The sequence below is a fragment of the Gadus macrocephalus genome, chromosome 13 (assembly GCF_031168955.1).
Source record: "Gadus macrocephalus chromosome 13, ASM3116895v1".
Classification (NCBI taxonomy): Eukaryota; Metazoa; Chordata; class Actinopteri; order Gadiformes; family Gadidae; genus Gadus; species Gadus macrocephalus.
This window is the reverse complement of record NC_082394.1, coordinates 19,185,759-19,206,063: the sequence shown is the minus strand read 5'-3', so window position 1 is coordinate 19,206,063 and position 20,305 is coordinate 19,185,759. Positions and strand designations below refer to the sequence as shown.

Sequence of the window (20,305 nt, the reverse complement as noted above, 5' to 3'; positions counted from 1 at the left end):
GGACAATTACAAACTTCTTGGCCAGTCGGGTCTGTGATGGAAATATTTATGTATTGTATTGTATTTTCCTATAATAACCAGAATTCTCTCTGTGAATCGACAATGTGTGTGTGTGTGTGTGTGTGTGTGTGTGTGTGTGTGTGTGTGTGTGTGTGTGTGTGTGTGTGTGTGTGTGTGTGTGTGTGTGTGTGTGTGTGTGTGTGTGTGTGTGTTTGTGTGTGTGATTAGCGAGTGATTCTGTACAATGTCTGCGTTCCAAAAGGTTTCTGGTAAGAAGTTTGAGAAGAAGAAGAGACACAGGAACAGAGAGGAAAAGCAGTGCAGTGGGGTCAGTCTCTCACTCACACAAGAAGGTTGCTCCAAATATGAAATTATAAAATATTCTAAAACAGCTGGATGGATCCATTATTTAAATTTAAAAAAGGTTGTTGTTGTTTATATAAAAAATAGGGATTTGGGCCTTCCAAGTCTTCTGAACAAAGTAAACAAAATAAAGCTATTTGCAATACACCAAATAGTTTGAGGTTGATGTAATTTTGATGCAAACATCTAACATTACATTGCTTCATAATCTAAATAGAAATTTAAGTAGGCCAATAATGACTTCATCTTTACCTATTACTCTGATAAACAACATTTTGTGAATAAATGTAAAAAAAAAAACCCTATACTTATACTTATTAAAAGCTATTCAGTTACCAATACTAACTAATCAATGACCAAGTGGAGCATCTCGAACTCACATACAATCTCTAAATCTTTCTCCCAGAAACACACATGCATACAAAAGCGCACGCACCTGTACACACGCACACACACACACACCTACATACACACTCACACAAATACATGTTTGCGCTGGCATGCACACACACACACACACACACACACACACACACACACACACACACACACACACACACACACACACACACACACACACACACACACACACACACACACACACACACTGTGTTCTCCTTCTCCCCGTTCTTCAACCCTGAGTAAAACCTAAGTCTGAACTGTTCCCAAAGACATGAGTGCAGAGAGAGGTGGGTGGGTGGTTGAGTGTACTCATATCTGTGTGTCACATCTGTGTACATTGAGGTGCACATGAGAGAAAATCAAAATGAAAAGGATAGAGAAACACAAAACAAGAGGATGAGTAGGACATAATTGGTTTCAGGGAAAACTGCTTGGTTTCGCTTTATGTTAAACGCTGGAAGAACATTTTCTAGACAGTCAAAGAAACAAGTTCATGCAGAAAAAAAACATATCTCTTTTAACAATGACATTGAAACTTTGAATAAACGCTTGTGACAGCGCCTACCACACAAAGAAACTGAATTTCGTGTTTTTTTTTCATAATAACATTGCAAAAAAACAACATTGAAGTAACCCGAGGTGAGAAGTATAACTGTTGTTACGGATTTCTGACATTAAGCAAAACCTCACATCATCAGTGCATAAGCATCCATTCACACCACCGACAAACTCATCTTTAACTCAGACTTGGCTCATCAAGTTCAACACATTTCCTTGAGCAGAGTCGTCTACAGACAATTTAGGAAAATAAACAGGTCATTTTTTTAACCTTTAAGAGTACATACAACAGATGGTTCCTGATATTATCTTATCTCCTTTACGTTAGTGAGCAGGCACTTTCTAAACAGAGCTGTCTAGAATTATAGGGTACGGATCATACAATGGCAGTAGGATGAGGAGACCAAAATAAAAGGGGAACGGAAAGAGGGAGAAAGAACATTCTAGATTCAACTGAAAGCTTTGGCTGGAGGCCCAAACTGTCTGTCTTATGGCGATCTCCTCAAAATCCAATATTTTACTGTAAAATAACCCTATTTCATTATACACAGTGCCTTCTTACCTGTAACTGTGATCTGTCATTGCATTCACAAAATTCAGCATAATCATCATTTCATCATCATCACTCCATCATTGTCATCTTCATCATCATCACCATCACCACCATCACCATCATCAAGCTTGACCTCTAAAAGCTAATATTTTAAAGGTCTTTACAGATGAACTAGTTCTAGATCTTCTACATGTGTTATGCTCTGTTTGTATTGCCTCCGTGGATCTAAAATGTTCTGATATTTTGGGTTTACTTTTTTCCCAAATATAACATATTATTAGGCAAAATAGCATTCAAAGTAGTTGGCACCACTGGCAAAAGGGATTTCGCTTTTGCTAGCTAAGAAACAAAAGCACAAAGTGTAAATGTTCTCTTTTGAAAGATAATTGTTTCAGCTAACTTTGTTTTTCCCACTTATATTTCTAACATTTTTCAATTGCATGCTTAAAGAAAATGTTATTTTCAGTAACACTTATATTGGATACTCTTAAAGTGAAGCAGTTAAAATCATCTCAGTCCTTTAGCCACTAAGATGCTCTTGTTGCTGTTTCTTTGTCTTAAATCTCATGCACATGACTCGGTTTGTAATATCTACATTATTTACAAGCAATACAGTCGTCATGTTTACCCAGGTCGTTGTCTTAAGTTCTCATAATGGGAGTAAAATAATTTATAATCTTAAATACAGTCCTCTTATGAAAAAAGATTCAGGGTTTTCATAAGCCCCTTACCTCGTCAGTTTATATACAGGAATATGCAATAGTCCAAAATATGGATTTGATGGGCCCACGTGGGCTCGTATGGGGACCCATTCCCTGTGAAGGGGGCGCAGGTGTCGGACCCGTCCTCTACAGAGCAAGCATAGAGACCTCCCAGAGATTGGGAGAAGTCAAGGCAATGGCATCTGACACTCCCCTCGAAAATCCGAGGCCTTTCGAGGTTCACGCGAAGAACACAAACTAACATAGACAAAGTTTAACTGTTTTGGGAACATGTCACATTTTTAACCACACAAGGAGTGAAAGAGAGAATCAAGCGTCAACCGTTCTCGAGGCCAAATAATTAGACCATTAAATAAATAATGAGGTTTAAAATAAAGAAAGAAAAATAAAGAACTTAAAAAATGAAAATAAGTCATTTTTCCCCATACACAGTTCACATTACACAGGGCAAGGATAAGTTTGATGAGGACATAAGTGAAGACACAACTACACAGAGAAATACAAAAAAGAAACGACACTAAAGCAGTTTGGCAAGCATGCAGGAGCTCCTAGCTCAAACACATGCATTGGATTCAACAAACACGGACACACCACATCAGGCCAGCAAAGTGCGGCCTCCGGGAACGACTCCATACAAAGTCCATGTAACAAATTAAGACATCGTAATTCAGACCCCGACCAATATCTGACAATGTCCCTCTTACATTCAAGTGTAGTTCATCCGGTGTGTGTTCTTTTTTTTTTTACTGGGTGACTGATTAACAGGCTGGTAAGCCTGTAAAGTCGAAGTGGCTGGCAGGGGGGGGGGGGGGGCGGGGGGGGGGACGGGGGGGGAGTAATGTCATAAATGTCAGCAAACAGGGTATTTCTTTTTGCTGTGATTGCTCTTAACGTGTCATGAGGAGAGAAGGAGTAAGCAGAAAAATAAAGATCCTGCATGCAAATGCAACATGGAAGTGATATTTGGTTTATGTTTTTTTCTTCCTCATCCTTACGTGGATCACGTTTCGGATACCAAACGCACCAGGTTTTGTTCCCTCCTCCATGTCTGTGCAGCATCCACCTCCAGCCTCCCAGCTCTATGGTGATCCACGGTGAGAGTTCGTATCGTCTGACGTATCCAAACACTTTAGGCTCGCTGACTGGCACTAGAGACTTACCATACCCATGAAGAGTGCAAAGATGCCATGAGGTTGTTTTTATATTTTTCTTAATGCGATGGCCTCCCAGCGACATTGTGGAGTGGGAGCAAGAGCAGGAGGAGGGAAGTAGGGGAGCCGGAGGCGGCGGGATAGAAGGAGGGGATGCTTTGATGGGCTCCACCCATCAGTCTGTCAGAGCTGCCAAGATGGACACCTGTCTTGTCCTCAGTCCGTCTGGGAAGAGTTTGTTGTCACTCTTGGTGTAGAGAAGTTGAGGAGGAAGGGCAATTGTGGAGGGGAGAGAAGGGGGGAGTGAGAATGTAGAAGAGAGGAGGAGGAGGATGGAGAGGAAAGGGAGGAGTTACATCAGTGGCTGAGGGGGTGGTGGGCGGGGCCTCGTGTAAGGCCCTCAGGACCCCTGGCCTTTCTCTGTTCTCTGGCCCTGGAGGAAAGAGACAAAGAGACGCTAGAGAAACAAGCCTACCATGTGTGTTTGTGTGTGTGTGTGTGTGTGTGTGTGTGTGTGTGTGTGTGTGTGTGTGTGTGTGTGTGTGTGTGTGTGGGAGGATGGATAAAACATGGGACAGAATCTATGTGCCCATACAGTACAATGCCCTTGTAAGCTCTCACACATCAAGAGGCATATGTGCACACTTGCACAGACATACAGGCACAAACATACAAACACACAAGTAGACAAACTCACACGTGGCAGGGAACGCTGTGCACTCTGCCACGTGTCACGTCTGTCGTCAACATAAAAGGCTGTGAGAGAGAGAGAGAGAGAGAGAGAGAGAGAGAGAGAGAGAGAGAGAGAGAGTTAGAGAAGAGAGAGAGAGAGAGAGATGGAGAGAGAGAGAGAGAGAGAGATAGAGAAGAGAGAGAGAGAGAGAGAGAGAGAGAGAGAGAGAGAGAGAGAGGAGAGAGGGAGAGAGAGAGGGAGAGAGAGGATAGAGATAGAGAGAGAGAGAGAGAGAGAGAGAGAGAGAGAGAGAGAGAGAGAGAGAGAGAGAGGAGAGAGAGAGAGAGAGAGAGAGAGAGAGAGAGAGACTGGCAGGCCAGGCAGGACACAGTCCCTTAGTGTTGTGATTGAAGACATGCCCCCCAGGCAGACCTTATGGTAAGGTCCTCTCTCTGTCAGTCATGCACAACTACCTACATCATTCCACAGTCCCCTGAGAGGGAGAGAGGGCAAGAGGGTGAGGAAATAAAACCAATAGAAATAAGAAACAGACTGAGGGCATGAGAAAGAAAGAGAGGGGAGTGTGATAAAGGAGAGCATAAGAAATAGTGTAGAGGGTAAGAGAGAGGAAGATAAATAGTGTTGAGAGAGAGATACAAAGAGAGTGAGAGTGAGAGAGAGAGCAAGATGGAGGGGAGAGAGAGAGTGAGAGAGAGAAAGAGAGAGAGAGAGAGAGAGAGAGAGAGAGAGAGAGAGAGGAGAGAGAGAGAGAGAGAGAGAGAGAGAGAGAGAGAGAGAGAGAGAGAGAGAGAGAGATGGAGCACGGGGAGAGAGAGAGAGATGGAGCAGGGGGAGAGAGAGAGAGAGGGAGGGAGAGGAAGATAAATAGTGTGTTTGAGAGAGATATAAAGAGAGTGAGAGGGAGACAGAGAGAGAAGAGGGAGAGAGAGGGAGAGAGAGAGAGAGAAGAGGGAGAGAGAGGGAGATAGAGGGAGAGATAGAGAGAAGGAGCGAGAGAGAGCGGGGGAGCGAGAGGGGAGAGAGAGAGGATATTCAAACATCCAGACTCCTCTCTCTTCTTCTCCTGAGGAGACATGCAAACAGGCATCAGAGAAGGAGGGGAGAGAGAAAAGGAGAGAGAGAAAATACTCACCCTTTTCAAGGTCTATGGTCCATCAAGGGGCTTCACATAACAGCAAAACAACACCAACTATTAGCTACTACTGCGGTGAGCCTGGCAGTGGCAGTTGGCTATGTGCATGCTTCATGTGTGTCTTAATGTGGTACTATCATATAAAATGATTTCTTTGTGTGTGTGTGTGTGTGTGTGTGTGTGTGTGTGTGTGTGTGTGTGTGTGTGTGTGTGTGTGTGTGTGTGTGTGTGTGTGTGTGTGTGTGTGTGTGTGTATGTGTCGTCCTTACCTGTGACGGCACCGTAGCAGAAACCTCAGGATCTTGCGGGCAGCCTGGTTCTGTCTCTTAGTGAGGAGGCTGCTGTTGGAACACAAGCATGTTGAGAACACAAGCGTAGGGAGTGTGTGTGTGCGTGTGTGTGTGTGTGTGTGTGTGTGTGTGTGTGTGTGTGTGTGTGTGTGTGTGTGTGTGTGTGTGTGTGTGTGTGTGTGTGTCTTTGTGATTTACAGTGTGCGTGTTGATTTTCATATATAAACTTAGCACAAAAAGTAAGGACATTTTGTGTAGATTATTTCTCTACTGAGATAGAGAAATAAGCTATTATTTCGCTACTGAGGCTCCTGTTTGTGAAATGAATAAATTGTTAAATTGCCAATATGTCTTGTTTCTTCCAACTTCAATCATCCAATCCATCAAACACTAAACGATTCAATGGCAGAATAAGCTGTTTGGCATTGGCAGAGAAGATTTGGCAAATTTGTCAATAGTGGCGCTATTCCCACAGTGGAAGTAGCCTAACTTATTTTATGATTTTCCTTATTCTGCTGAGCGGTCCAGAAATAAAACCCTCGTTTCGACACCTGTGCTTGAGCAATCTTTATTGGGAATCCCAGCCGCCGACGACCGGGGTTGCCACAGTGTGTGTGTCTTTTGTGCTTTACAGTGTGCGTTTGTATTTGCATATATATGTGTGTGTCTCCGTGTACGCTTGTTGAAGTGCCTGTGTTCGTCTTTGTGTTAGCGTATATGTATGTATGTGTGTGTGTGTGTGTGTGTGTGTGTGTGTGTGTGTGTGTGTGTGTGTGTGTGTGTGTGTGTGTGTGTGTGTGTGTGTGTGTGTGTGTGTGTGTGTGTGTGTGTGTGTGTGTGTGTGTGTGTTTGTGTGTGTGTGTGTGTTTGTGTGTGTGTGTGTACCTCAGCGAGTGTCTGTAGGAGCGATAGTATTGCTGGATGAGGACTGCAGCTCTTCGGCTCTGCTGGAACTTCCTCTGCTCATGGAAACTCCGGAAACGGCTCTGGATCAAAATGGCTGCCAGGGTCATCCTCTTATAAAGTGCATACTGAGAGAGATAGAAAGAGAGAGGGAGACTTAAAGTATTACTGTAGCTGGGAACCACACAAATCTGTGAGCTCATGTTTGATTTGCTCTGGCATGTGCATCTGGCCGAATCCCGTTCAGACAGATGTCCAGCAGACCGCCAATCTTAACCGTTAATCGAACATGGGGCAGGTTTGATGTGATGATAATTTCGTAAACAAACAAGATGTCTGCCACTTATGTGTCACATTGCTGTGATTGGTTGTGAGTCTATCCAAGGAGAGGCATTTGGATGCCCCTTGGAAATCCAAAATTAACTGAGAGGATTCAAATGAATACACATTTGGTCTGGTGATGTCTGGCTAGAGTGACTGGCTAATGAATGAAAGATGAAAGTTCACAGGGATATTATTTGGCTCATACCTGTTTGTATTTCTTGTAACAGCGCTGGATCACTGTTGCGATCTCTTTGCGTTGTTCCTGAATGGTACCCTGGGTGCAAGTAGATCAGAGATCATTTGTTTATTAAGAGCATGCCACGGCTATGCTACAGTGAAATAATGTATGATCATCTTTGTTGTTCTGAAGAATATGTCAATACAAAACAAGAGTCTGCGATTTCCTTCCTCAAATCATGACTCACATAGGGACTCATGTAAGCTTTAGAGTAGTGCTGAAGTATTCCTTTTGGACATTTATCCAATACAAATATTAAAGTTTCTACAATACAGCGTTTCAGAAATGCAGTTATGAGGTTGCACTGCACTGTTTCACAGATGTATGGATATGTTCTTGGCTGCTTGTCAGACTAATGTAGTTAATGTAATTAAAACTTTGGGCGTTGGCAACCTGGGTACAACCTGGAATTCTTTACGACCATTTATAGCCCGAAATGCTTCATCGACTCATCCTTTTAATCGCCAATCAACCATTGATTGATGGTTTTAATGGACAATCAAATAATACTTCTGAGTTGCAGCCCTGTGCATGAGGTCACAGACAGAGTGCTTTTAATGGAGTATACTATGTCCTCTGGGATGTGCAGGTGCACACGCACATTTAGGAGGACAAAGTGTACACGTGCAGTTGCATTACCTTGTGTCTTCTGAGGTTTTGTAGAGCATGCCTAATGGCCTCATGCAGTTCTCTCCGCTCTGCCTCGCTCATGGCTAGACGGGACGAGTCGGCCTTCAGCCTCCCCTCCTTCGTAGCTGCACACAGGGCAGAGGCCCAGTCCGAAGGGGAGGCCAGGCCTTGCTTAGCCTGGGGACTTTCCTGAAACTCCGGCCCTGAGAGAAGGTTGAACCTGGGGCATTGAGTCTGGGGCTTGGTGTGAAGGAACCTAGAGAGAATCCAGCACATTTATATTTTAATTTCATAGTGCCCAAAAAGGCTAATTGAGAAGGATATTTAATAAAACATGCATGTTTTGGGAATGTTTTAAACTCACCTTTCAATATCGCCAAGGTAACCAGCCAACAAACTGTTGATGCCCTCCATGGCTGCGTCGGTCTCCATGGTAACCGAGGACTCCTGCTTCATCCTGTCCGGTGAAGCTTCCATGATGTGGTCAGCCAGCATCATGATATCCGCCTTCAACCCACACACATGCACACGCACACACACAGACACACAGACACACACACACACACACACACACACACACACACACACACACACACACACACACACACACACACACACACACACACACACACACACACACACGCACACACACACACATTAACACTCATTAACACAAATGAACGGCTCAAAAGCATGTAAAGTATAACACAACAAGGAGGTAAATAACTTGTTCGTTCCCACCTGCAAATCCTCTGGACTGTCCTGATAGGTCAGCAGTTCAGACTCCTCCCCTCTGTCTGACAATATTCTCTGGCGGAGGTGAATGGCCAATCTCTCTTTTCCCCGAATACTCCTGGCCAGGCTGCGTCGGCCCAGGGCCTGTCTCAGGCTCCACCTGGTGCCCAGTCCAGACCCCCCTATCCTGGCCTGCAGGTGGGGGAGTGGGGCGCTGGGGGCCGGTTGGGGACGGTCGGGGCCCGAGGTATTGGGGAAGAAGACGGGGCTGACAGATGGCATGGGCGAGGGTCTGGGGGGCGCCGGGCGCAGTGTGTTGGAAGCGGGGGCTGATGGGGCTAGCTGGTGCTGGGTGTCTGGGCTGGGCTTGAGTCTCTTAGCAGGAGGGGGACCCCCCGGGTCTGGGCCGTTGCCCGGTGGTGGCCGGTGACTCTGGTTCCAGCTGGGGGTATGGCTGTCTGTCTGGCTCTCACTCCGTGCCTTCCCTGGCTCTGGAGGGACACACAGGCGGAACGATGGGAGGTTGAAGAGGCTCATATCACATTTCAATCCCCATCCCGAAGGCACAATACAGTTTAAAACAAATGTGTTTTTCAGCAGTGAGTAAGATGTAAAAAAGATGTCAAATGTAATAAAAAAAAGAAGCCATGTACTGTTTCTATAAATATAAAATATCAACTCTTTACCTTGATTAGAGTTCCCGGCGGATGTGTCACCTAGACTGCTGGGCTGTGATTCGCCGCTCCACCTGTGAATCCAACTTTCGGCAGGTTGACTGAGAGTGTGAGGAGCCTGTTGAAGTTGCTCCAGAAGATCAGCCATCTGGTGTGGCCCCGGGAGCGGGCGATGTTGAGTGGCAGGCGGCCCAGCGAATCAGGTATACCCAGGGCTCTGGAGTCCCACTGGTAGAGCACCACGGCTGCTTCAGTGTGACCCAGTGCACACGCCCACATCTGGTGAGAATAGCAGGAAAACACAAACACACACACATGTTTAGAGATTTGTTTTGTAGATCGTAAATTTTTTGGCAATCTTTCGCGTATTCTTATCTCTTTTAATTTGTATTGCTGTCCAGTGAAACCAGCAATTCCTTTCTTATCTATTTGATGGTAATGACATTATCACAAGGCTCGTACCAGTGGGGTGCAGGAGAAGTGGTCCACGTTGAGAGGGTCCACCTCCAGCTCCAGGTCTATGCTGTCAGCATGTTTGTTGCTGAGGAAAAGAAATTGAATAAAACCCATTCACCAGTTGTTCTCTGCCTACCCATGTGTGTGTGTGTGTGTGTGTGTGTTTGTGTGTTTGTGTTCGCATGTTCGTGCGTACCGCCAGCGTATGAGGGTCTGAATGAGCCCGGCGTAGCCCTGTGCGGCGGCCAGGTGCAGTAAGGTCATTCCTCTGGAGCTCTTGCTGTGCACAAGCTGATTGACGAGACCCAGCACGGCTGAGCCATCATCTTCTCACAAACCACCACCACGCGGCCCTCGAATGACCCCCTGTTCCGCAGTGAGCTGGAAACAAATGTTGATGGAGCGTTGAAGTTATAGAACGATAACGAAGGCGAAGCCAGGAATCAAATACATGGATGGAAATGACCCAGAGGCATCTTAGTGGCTGACCGTCTATAGAACAAACGTGAAAGGTTTTGATTGAAGCCTTGCTAGCGGAGAACTGGTATAATCGAGAAACAGAACTGGCTCAGATCCCTTACAAAAAGAAAGCAGGTAAGGGCACCTTTAATAAAGAGCATTTAGATGGAAGAATGTCTACTTTTATTTTGAGCCTCACAATTGCTGCACAGTTCTAGATTAATTGTATTATTAGATATCACTTTACAGTAAGGGTACATTAACTAACTATTAGTTAAGACACAGTTAATGCAATAATAATCATTATTACGTAGCATTAGCGAAGGATTTAGGGTTAGGGTAAGGGTTGGGGTAAGTGTTAAGGCTAATTTTAGGGTAAGGGTTAGTGGTAAGGGTTAGAGCTCAAATTAATTTAAAATGAATACCTTAGTTAACATGCACACCATTAGCGAACATGAACAGCACAGCATAAGTAAATGATTACTAGACCCATAAATGAATTGTTAATTAACTGTAAATTAATGCTGAGAGAATGAACACAATTATTCATAACTAATTATAAATATGTATACAATGAATTGAACCAGAGGAAACATCTTGAGATCAATTTCTTTATCAAGGGAAGCATCCTGTAGTATAAACCTTGATACACCTTGCGTTGCCCTCGTGTTTGTTTCACCTCACTCCTGTGAACATCACCCCAGCCTTTACCATTGCTTGTAGGCTGTAAATCCATCCGACGGTCACTGTGGTACAACAACACCCACCTGAGATGGTTGATCAGTGCCTGCTGCTCCTCCTCCTCCCTCTGCTCCTCTTCCCTTGGCTGCCATGGTTTCTGATCCAGGATTCTGATTAGATATCTCAGCCATCCTCTGTTCCATCTGCTCCAGACGCTCCAGAATAGACATTCTGAACTGGGTATCTGCGGACACAGAGAGGAGACCAGAGCAGGGAGACAATGGCCATCAAACACTTGGTGGGATTTAATGTGCCCATTGTTTGGATTGGAAGGTTTTCAATCATTTGATTCTAATTGAATTTCATTTCATTTGCTTAATGTACTTCCTCGTTTGCTAATTAAATTAATCTATTTGATTTTGATTGTTATTCTCTTGATGATGAATTAAATTAAACAATTTATAGCCATAGAGGGGTGTTGGGGACTGAGGGAAAGGGATAGTGACTGTGTGTGTTTGTGTGTCTGTGAGTGTGAGGACACACACTCTTGTATCTCAACATATGTATATATATATATATATATGTATACCTATATGTGTGTGTGTGTGTGTTCATGAGTGTGTGTTAAAGCTGATATGTTTATATGTGCATGCGTTTGTATGGATTCTGCATGTGGAATCACACATCATGAACATGTGGAGTTGTGTGAATAAATGCATCAATGTATCAAAAACATGTCAAACACTTTTACATTTCTATTAGTGTAAATTAATGAAAACATCATCACACATATTCAGGTGGACTTGTGTGAGTCAATGCATAGATCCTGACACATATTTCAAATGAATTTGTTTGAATCAATGTATACATCCAAACACGTGTATAAGTCTCAGTGAGGCTGCAAGCGGTGCTGCATTATGTCTCCCCTCCCACCTGCAGTTTCATACTTTTGGCACTCTCTCTCTTTCTCTCTTCTCTTCTCTCTCTCTCTCCTCTCCTCTCTCTCTCTCTCTCTCTCTCTCTCTCTCTCTCTCTCTCTCTCTCTCTCTATCCCTCCTCTCCTCTCTCTCTCTCTCTCCCTCTCCTCCCTCCCTCCTCCTCCCTCCTCCCTCCTCCCTCCTCCTCCCTCTCTCTCTCTCTCTCTCTCCTCTCTCTCTCTCTCCTCTCTCTCTCTCTCTCTCTCTCTCCTCTCTCTCTCTCCTCTCTCTCTCTCTCTTCTCTCTCTCTCTCTCTATCCCCCTCCCTCTCTCTCTCTCTCTCTCTCCTCTCTCTCTCTCTCTCTCTCTCTCTCTCTCTCTCTCTCTCTCTCTCTCACTTTTTCTTTTCCCCTCTTTTCTACCTCGGCTTGGTTTTCAGCCAAGTTTCTCAGCTGAGCAGAGGAGAGGGAAGGGAGGGAGAGAGAGAAGAGAAGAGAGAGAGAGAGAGAGAGAGAGAGAGAGAGAGGAGAGAGAGAGAGAGAGAGAGAGAGAGAGAGAGAGAGAGAGAGAGAGTGCAGCAGCCCTTTGGTGACATCATGGTAAACAGCCAACAAAACACAGCAGAGAGGATGAGAAATGACTGACTGAACTCGTCCAAAGGAGCTAGAGACAGAAATCCATTCCTCTAAATGGAAGACCTTACGGAATACAAGTTTGCGTTCGTAAGAAAGACAAGCAGTAAAGTCTCTCACAATTACAAATGGAGACAATCTTGCCTGAAACTAGTCCTGAGTCAGATAAATAGTTTTTCTCTTCTGGTCTTCACATCGAACACAGAGTGAAACCAAACAGTACTAACATCCAGAAGGATCTATCAGTCTGTCATTATACACATTATTTTCACAATGAGTTTTTCTTACTTTTTCTACTGTTTAATTCATATTGGCACATCAACATTCCCTACAAACACTCTAACAACAACATATTGACTTAACAACACAGCTAACAAAGGATTGAAGGAGGAGAACAACTTTGGTAAATGAACTAAAGAGATAACTGTAAAGAAACCCGGCAGAGTCCAACGCTGGGTAAACAAGCTCTTCGTCGGTTTGGTCTAAATAACAACCAACAAGTTGTGAGGTTTAAAAAAACAAACAACTGAAAGTTGTTTTCTGATATTGGCTTAAGCATAGGGATCCCCGGCTGAGAAACCAAATTAACAATACTATATATAGCATGATTTGATCTGTTTGCAATGAACATAACTTCTAACTCTGTAAAACCTTAAAAAAAAGGAAAAAATCTCAATGATCGAAAAAACACAAGCAATACATTTCTCTGAGGGCAGCTGTTTCCTCTGTAACTAGGCTAAAGTTCATAGAGAATGTACTTTGCCACATGAATAAAAGCCAAAGCATTGTGTGAATATTTTTGCTATAGCTGTTTTGTAAATAGGGATTATCTTGGCATATCTTTCCAGGATAGAAGGGAAAAAGTAATTAGACTACGTGTTGTAAGGCTGCCTCTCTATAAGGCCTGAATGGCCTTTGCACTACAGAGTTTATTGTATGTAAGCTAACGTAGTATCTGCTCTTTGCTCAATGAGTTGCATGGCGCTGTTCACTCACCGTGGTGCTGAAACTGTTTACGCGCTAAGCACTGCGTTGTCAAGCAACGATTGCATCTCTAAGATGAAATGGAACAGAAACAGGCACTTTGCACAATCAAAGAACAAAACCAATGCCTCAAACTCACGAAGGCCGCAAAACATAATATTATATCAGCACATATTTCTCAGCAACATTTGTAGAGCCTGGCTTAACTGCTGTGCACTGTATGAACTAAGCGTTTGGATCACAAACAACACGGGGAAATCGCATATCATAATCATGTTAACACACGGGCTAATTTATCGTTAACCTCTAGGCAAGCTAGACGTCGTTTTAGCGCATTATAGTTTTAAAATGGAAAAGGGCTACGAACCCCCAAACGCAAGTCTGTCAGACGCTCTTTGTCCTCCTCGCCTCAACGCAATCGTTTGGTGTTGAGGTTGAGGCGCGCGACTCACGCATTGCTACTCCGAGTAGAAAAAACAGAACTCAGGAGAGAAGAGTAAAATAAAAGAGCGAGAGAGCAATACAGAGAGAGCGAGAGCGAGAGAGTTAGCGAGGGCGAGAGAGAGAGAGAGAGAGCGAGGGCGAGAGAAAGAGAGAGCGAGAGAGAGAAAGAGAGAGAGAGAGAGAGAGAGAGAGAGAGAGAGAGAGAGAGAGAGAGAGAGAGAGAGAGAGAGAGAGAGAGAGAGAGAGAGAGAGAGAGCGATAAAGAGAGAGATAGAGAGACAACGAGAGCGAGCAAGAGAGAGCGAGAGCGCAAGAGAGAGAGAGAGAGAGAGAGAGAGAGAGAGAGAGAGAGAGAGAGAGAGAGAGAGAGAGAGAGAGAGAGAGAGAGAGAGAGAGAGAGATATTTTTTTTTTTACACGCTTGTGTAGTAGCCATGGACCTATTAAAGGTAGTAGCCTATACTTCGCGCGCTTCAAATCCGCCCGCCAGACTTGAGATCTCCAGGTCGTCATGTCGTCATCACTACAACCCGGAGTCCAAGAGGCACACAAACCATTTAAGCTGCGACAATTCTGTAGGATGCGATTTGACGCACGCTCAAAGATTTAAGACGTTTATTTTCTGAAATTCGTTTATTTTTTTATCTTTAAAGAATGTTCGAGGTCAAACAAAAGACCGACATAGGCATGTCCCTTCAAACCCGCTGCTGTTTCGACTTAAGCCTAAAAAAGGGTCAGAATAAACAACATAGTCTATAGTTACAAGCTCATAGCAGGCCTACTTTATAGCGAGTACATTGCCCAGATTCTGTTGCCCTTAGCTTTATCAAACAACACGCGGGCGCGTGACTTCACTGTAGACTACACCGCCGCAGTGCCGCATTGCGCAACACGGAGACGGGGGCGATCGCAGGGTAACCTTGTACATGCTTCTTCGAGGGGACCGCTCTATGTGTCCCTCAGTGGATCCCGTACATTGCGCAAGAAAGCTCTACATTAGTTGCTCCTGCTGTTCACCCACATGATGACACAACTGGTTAAGCCCTGAGCCATAGCCTATGACATGTTTGTTAAATTATTGCTAAGGCGATTAATGTGTTTTGCACGCTTTACAGTGTTTATATTTAAATCGTATTTTAATCGAATCCACTTGGGAACAACAAAAAAGACTGCAAGCAAAACCATGAATAAGAGCGTTAGACAAACTCTTGTGTAGCCTAATATTTCAACCTCATAATCATAAGACAACCAAAAGACCCTAGAGAACAAAGTGAAGACAAGCACCAAACAATGATGAATAAAGTTCTCTAGCTAAGCAACACTATCTGTATATGAGATGTTACCTTCTAAAAACCACCAACAATAATAAAACGCATGCCATAACCTGCTTATTCATTGAATGCCTGACGCGGTCGCAGGCTCTTGCACTGCAGGCACTTAAGTTTCAAATAAATTCATGAGGCAGAACTGCCAGCCGTATAGGTGTCTTTGAATGCAGAGTCCCTCACACAATGATGGACTCATACACTGTATATATGTGTGTGTCTATATCCTGCTTCCTTAGGGAATTCAATGTTTGTCTGCATCAAAACAATGATGAATAATACATGAATCCAATTGCTTTGTACATGCATGGACACACACACATAGACACCTCTGTCTCACACGCACATACTCATGCAAAGTCATTCACAAACGTGCTCTCATGTAGTACAGATGTTTAGGGATTTTAATTAGTTCACTACAGAAGTTGTCTATGCTCTTGAATGGATGAAGTGTATATGTTTGCAAGACATCCTGTCTACATTAAAATTCAAATTACAATCATTAATATAGAAGAATGCTTTTGAGTGGTAAGTGAATTAGATATCATAAAAAGGAAAACTGATGTTGTGACATGATCTGGCATATTGTTTATTTGGAGTGGCAACAAAATGTGTAATTGGCCTCAGAATTGACCATCTCAACACACACTCACACTAAGTATACACACAGTACAAAGTACAAACTCTCTCGTTCTCTGCCACACAAACACAATGAACTTTCAGTATGACTCACTGCTTAAATCACACAATTTGTCCACTTACCGTCCAGGGACAACCAGTCGTGCTGGGAGGAAGGCAGTGCAGGAAGATCTCGGGCTTTATATTCAAACACCACTGAGGAAGAGATGACCTCGCCGCCCATGGCCACCTGCAGCATCACCAGCCCAGTGTCATGGGCTGGAGGAAACAGAGCCCCAACACAGTTCACAATACGTGGGTGATCAAATATAATATCACATCCAATACCTATATACATCAAAAAGGTAAACCAGAAAATATATAGTTTTTGCCATATGGCAAAATACTAATACGTCAATACAATGTCTAGTCTAAGAGGAGATATAGTTTGATCTGTGTAGATCTGTAATTGTGTGCAATGGTTATCTAGTTCAGGTGGCTTGAATTTCTTGAGTTCTTTGGTGGTGGCAGCATCTGCCAGAGTTCTATAGTAGTGCAGCATTCGGGGGAGAGTTCTCGTGTAGCCGTAGCATGAGAGAGAGTTCTACGATAACCGTAGTAATCGGGGCGAGTTCTATCGTAGCAGTAGCATTTGGAAGAGTTATATTGTGGTGGTAGCATTTGGCTGAGACTTACAGTAGTGGTATTATTTCGGTTTAACTGTAGCAATTATTGGGGTTCGGCCAAATGAATGTAAGAGAGTAAAAACAGTGTGCTTACAAAGTGGTCAAAGGCAGTAAAGCAAAGGCAAAGATTGTCATTGCAGACTGTCATGCAGCTCTATGGATAAAGGTGTCCGCTAAATGACTCAACGTAATAGCATCTGCAGGGGGAGGAGGAGCCATTACCTGGGCAGTAGCAGCGCAGCACGCCCGGCTGGATGAGGGCTGCGGGGACGCTGATGTGGTCGAACAGACAGCTGTACTCGCTGCTGCTCTCCAGCCAGGGCCCTGTGATCAGCACCTTCACCCCGCCCTGCCACAGCCAACACACACCAGCCGGGTCAGGGCACCCATGCACAGAGCATACAGCGCGGACATACATGATGATAGCCGGCGATGGACACGGCGCTAGGTCAGGTTGTGTTCACACAACAGCAACGCGGAGAAAGGACACAGCTGATTATCAGCTTGAGTAGCGGTGGAAACAATACAAACTGAATCAGGATTTATTCAAAAAAGGTTTGAATCACACTTTTCTTGGTTATGTGAAAACAAATGTGTTTACATATTTGTGCCGAATAGTGCAGCATTAGTCCTAACCGTCATGAGCCATAGACACAGTCCTAAATCATTCTTTATCCACAACCTTCCCCCTTGGCTGTTGGTGGCGAGACATATGTTGCAGTGAGTGTGGTGAGATAGCAAAGTGTCAGATTAGAGTGCTATTAAGGGGTGTCCAGGGATATGCCAACATGGAGGGGTGTTAGTTGGACTTAATGAGTTGCCAAATTGGAAGCCAACCTGCGTCTACGATACACGTTATCTTCATTATCATATACAAAACAACTGCTCTGCTCCTGGCCTATTGGCATGTAGGGCAACAATTAAAGTCCTCGACAACACAGATGTGATATCCTTGTGGTAAGGGTTATCTAACCTTAACCACAAGGGGGTTAGCTAACCCTAACCCTATGTGGTTTACTGCAGGAGCGTTTAACACTGCTGTGGGATACAGTATATGTCGGGAAAGTGTAAGAGCAGCCTTTCATCTCTATGGGCATAGGCCAAGAGAAGCAATACAGGATTTCTTAAAAAGACAGGGAGAACAAAGGAGGATATAAGGATGTAAATATATGTTTTTTTTTGCGTCAAGTGTTATTCAGTAAGGCGAATCAGGGCACTTATTATACAAGGCTTTGATCCCAACTGTTAGCATTAGCATATTTATCTGTGAGAACAAAGTTAAAGTGTGTGTCATTTCCACATAAACCCAATAATAAGGGATGATGTGCGTCTTGAATGTACCTCAGAAGCCGAGGACCGGAGACCGAAAGGAATCCATAATAAACAAAGGGTCTATCACGTGGGGCCGAAACAACCGTCAACAAATGTCGCATTCGACCCCATCCCACTGGCCCTCCTGAAGCAGTGCACGGAGCCGACAGGTGTACGGACTCACCTCTGGGTAGGACCACTCAGGTGAGTAATCCGTCACACTGAACAGCCTCCCGGTGTCCTGGAGCATCCCCATGGCGCCCTGCTCCACCCCGGAGCCCTGCAGCGGGGCGGCCCCGGGGCCCGGCTCCTCCCCCGCTGTCCCCTCCTGGGGCATCAGCACCCCTGTGACGGCCGCGCCCACCCCTCCGCCGGACCCCTCCACCGAAATGAAATCGTTGATGAGGTCGGAGAACTGGCTGCCAAACGACGCCTCGAAGCCCTCCAGGCTGATGGCGCCCCCCGCCCCAGCCGACGAGGCCGACACTCCCCCTCCGCCTCCCCCCGGCTGGGGCATGGCGGCGCCGTAGAGCCCCCCGTCCATGCAGCCGCTGGCCGATATCGACTGAGGACTGGCCACCACTGAGCCGTTGGTCCCCGACAAGCTCACGCCGTTGCAAAGGATCTCACTCTCCACTCCCCCATTGTCTACCCCTCCACCACCTCTGCCACCTCCATCACTACCACCACCCCCCCCACCACCACCACCAACACCAGCACCATCACCGCCACCCCCACCACCCCCACCTCCCTCCCCACCTCCTCCGCTGTCATCTGTGGGCTGCAGATAGTGTTCCCCGTTGACTGCAGCGTAGGCCGCGTGTGGATCCCCAGGCTTCAGTAGTGCCTCGCCCCTGCTCTCGGGCCCTTGTCCAGCCCCTCCTGGTGCCCCCTTCTGGCAGTCTGTTCTATCGTAGCGTCCTGTTGCTTCAGGGGGAAGGAGGCCACAGCCGACCCGTTCCTACCACACAGGGCCTGCTGCTCGGGGCTGGCCTGGCGGAGGTGTGTGTGTGGGTCTCCGTTGGTGACGGGAGAGGCTGCTTGCACCGAGGGCAGGCCTCTGTAAGCCTGGGCCTCGCCTGAGCCCGTGTCTGAGCCGTTGGTCTGGGATTGGGAGGGCTGGCTGGCCTGCGGGGAGGCCTGGAGGAAGAGGCTGGGAGAGGGGTGGTGCGTGGGTTGGGTCAGGTTCTGGACGCAGGCTGACGACATCACGGCGCTGAAGTCCATCTGCTCCAGGGTGGTGCTGGGGCTGAGGCCGGTGCCCTCCCCCACGTAGCCGCTCTGGGACGCCAGCGGCTGCTCCAGGCCGGGGACCTCCGTCTTAATGTTGTTGACGAGCGCGGCGTTGTACACGTAGCCGTTGGCGGGGCAGTGGAGCCCCACATCCTCCCCGTTACAGCCCTCGTTCTTACCCCCGCCGCCGCCGTAGGTCTGGCCCTGCTTGGGGTTGTTGAGGAAACAGTCGGGGTCGAAGTTCATGGTGGTCTCGGGCAGGTTGACCCCGCCCCCGGTGTCCAGGGAGCTGGACAGCACCAGCTCCCCGCCTTCCCCCAGCCCCACCGCGCCGGCGAAGGAGGCAAACCTCTGGTTGTCCGGGGTGACGGCCAGCAGGATCCCGGCGGGGCTGTTGTCGTGGGGGGAGGCCAGCAGGTGGGTGTGTCCCGCCGAGTACACCGAGTCCCCGGTCAGCGTGGTGACCTCGGACATGAACACGGCGGCGTTCTGCGAGAGGCCGGCGCCGATGGCCAGGGCGGGGCTGTCGGCCAGGTCGCTGGCGATGGACAGCGGGGAGCTCTGGGTGGTGTCGGGCACCTCCACCTGATTGGTGGAGGTGGACGCGGAGGTGGACGAGGAGACCTCCATGCTGCTCTGAGGGAGGAGGGAGGGCTTGGCTATCCTGCCGTTCCTCCTCTCTCCTCCTCCTCCTCCTCCTCCTCCCGCTCCTCCTCCCCCGCCGCCGCGGCCCCTGGCTCCCCCAGGGCTGGGGTCCGTCTGGCCCTCGGAGACGTCGCTGTTCTGCACCTCGCTGCCATCTGCCGCGCCGCCCCTGGGCCCCGCCCCCGTCCCGGCCGTGGCCCCGGCACCTGGCTCCTGCTTGGAGGAGATGATGCGCTGCTTCACGCTGGAACACTTCTGGTGCAGACTGCTCCCCGCACCTGCAGACCAATGGGGATGGACGATTAGCAGACGGCCATTTTGATTCATGAGGCCATGAAAAGTGATCTGACCTTGTCTTTCATTTCCAAATGTTTTCTCTCTTTTTTGCCATAGACTTTAGAATCAAAAGAGGCAGTGTGTGATGGCCCCCTCTTGTGTTACATTTTTTTATTCAAATCCTATAGATAGTGCATGTTGTTTGTGCCATGCAACTAGGCTCTGTGGAATATAGCAAAAACAAGTGCTTCTGTGTTGATGACTATAATG

The 20,305-nt window shown here is 46.5% G+C and overlaps 1 protein-coding gene across 1 annotated transcript in view; it reads right to left on the bottom strand.

Annotated features, from left to right (window-relative positions):
* Window positions 1–103: 103 nt before the first annotated feature.
* Window positions 104–20,305, bottom strand: part of LOC132471014 (calmodulin-binding transcription activator 1-like) — a 37,202-nt gene continuing 17,000 nt past the window's right edge. The window contains 17 exon segments of the mRNA XM_060069976.1: window positions 104–4,182; window positions 5,845–5,916; window positions 6,751–6,896; window positions 7,298–7,366; window positions 7,970–8,216; window positions 8,325–8,467; window positions 8,702–9,186; window positions 9,382–9,516; window positions 9,519–9,648; window positions 9,832–9,910; window positions 10,022–10,124; window positions 10,127–10,191; window positions 11,032–11,209; window positions 16,029–16,163; window positions 16,793–16,919; window positions 18,066–18,760; window positions 18,763–20,037. Coding sequence (XP_059925959.1) covers window positions 4,107–4,182; window positions 5,845–5,916; window positions 6,751–6,896; window positions 7,298–7,366; window positions 7,970–8,216; window positions 8,325–8,467; window positions 8,702–9,186; window positions 9,382–9,516; window positions 9,519–9,648; window positions 9,832–9,910; window positions 10,022–10,124; window positions 10,127–10,191; window positions 11,032–11,209; window positions 16,029–16,163; window positions 16,793–16,919; window positions 18,066–18,760; window positions 18,763–20,037 — 4,160 coding nt within the window. The 3' untranslated portion in view covers window positions 104–4,106.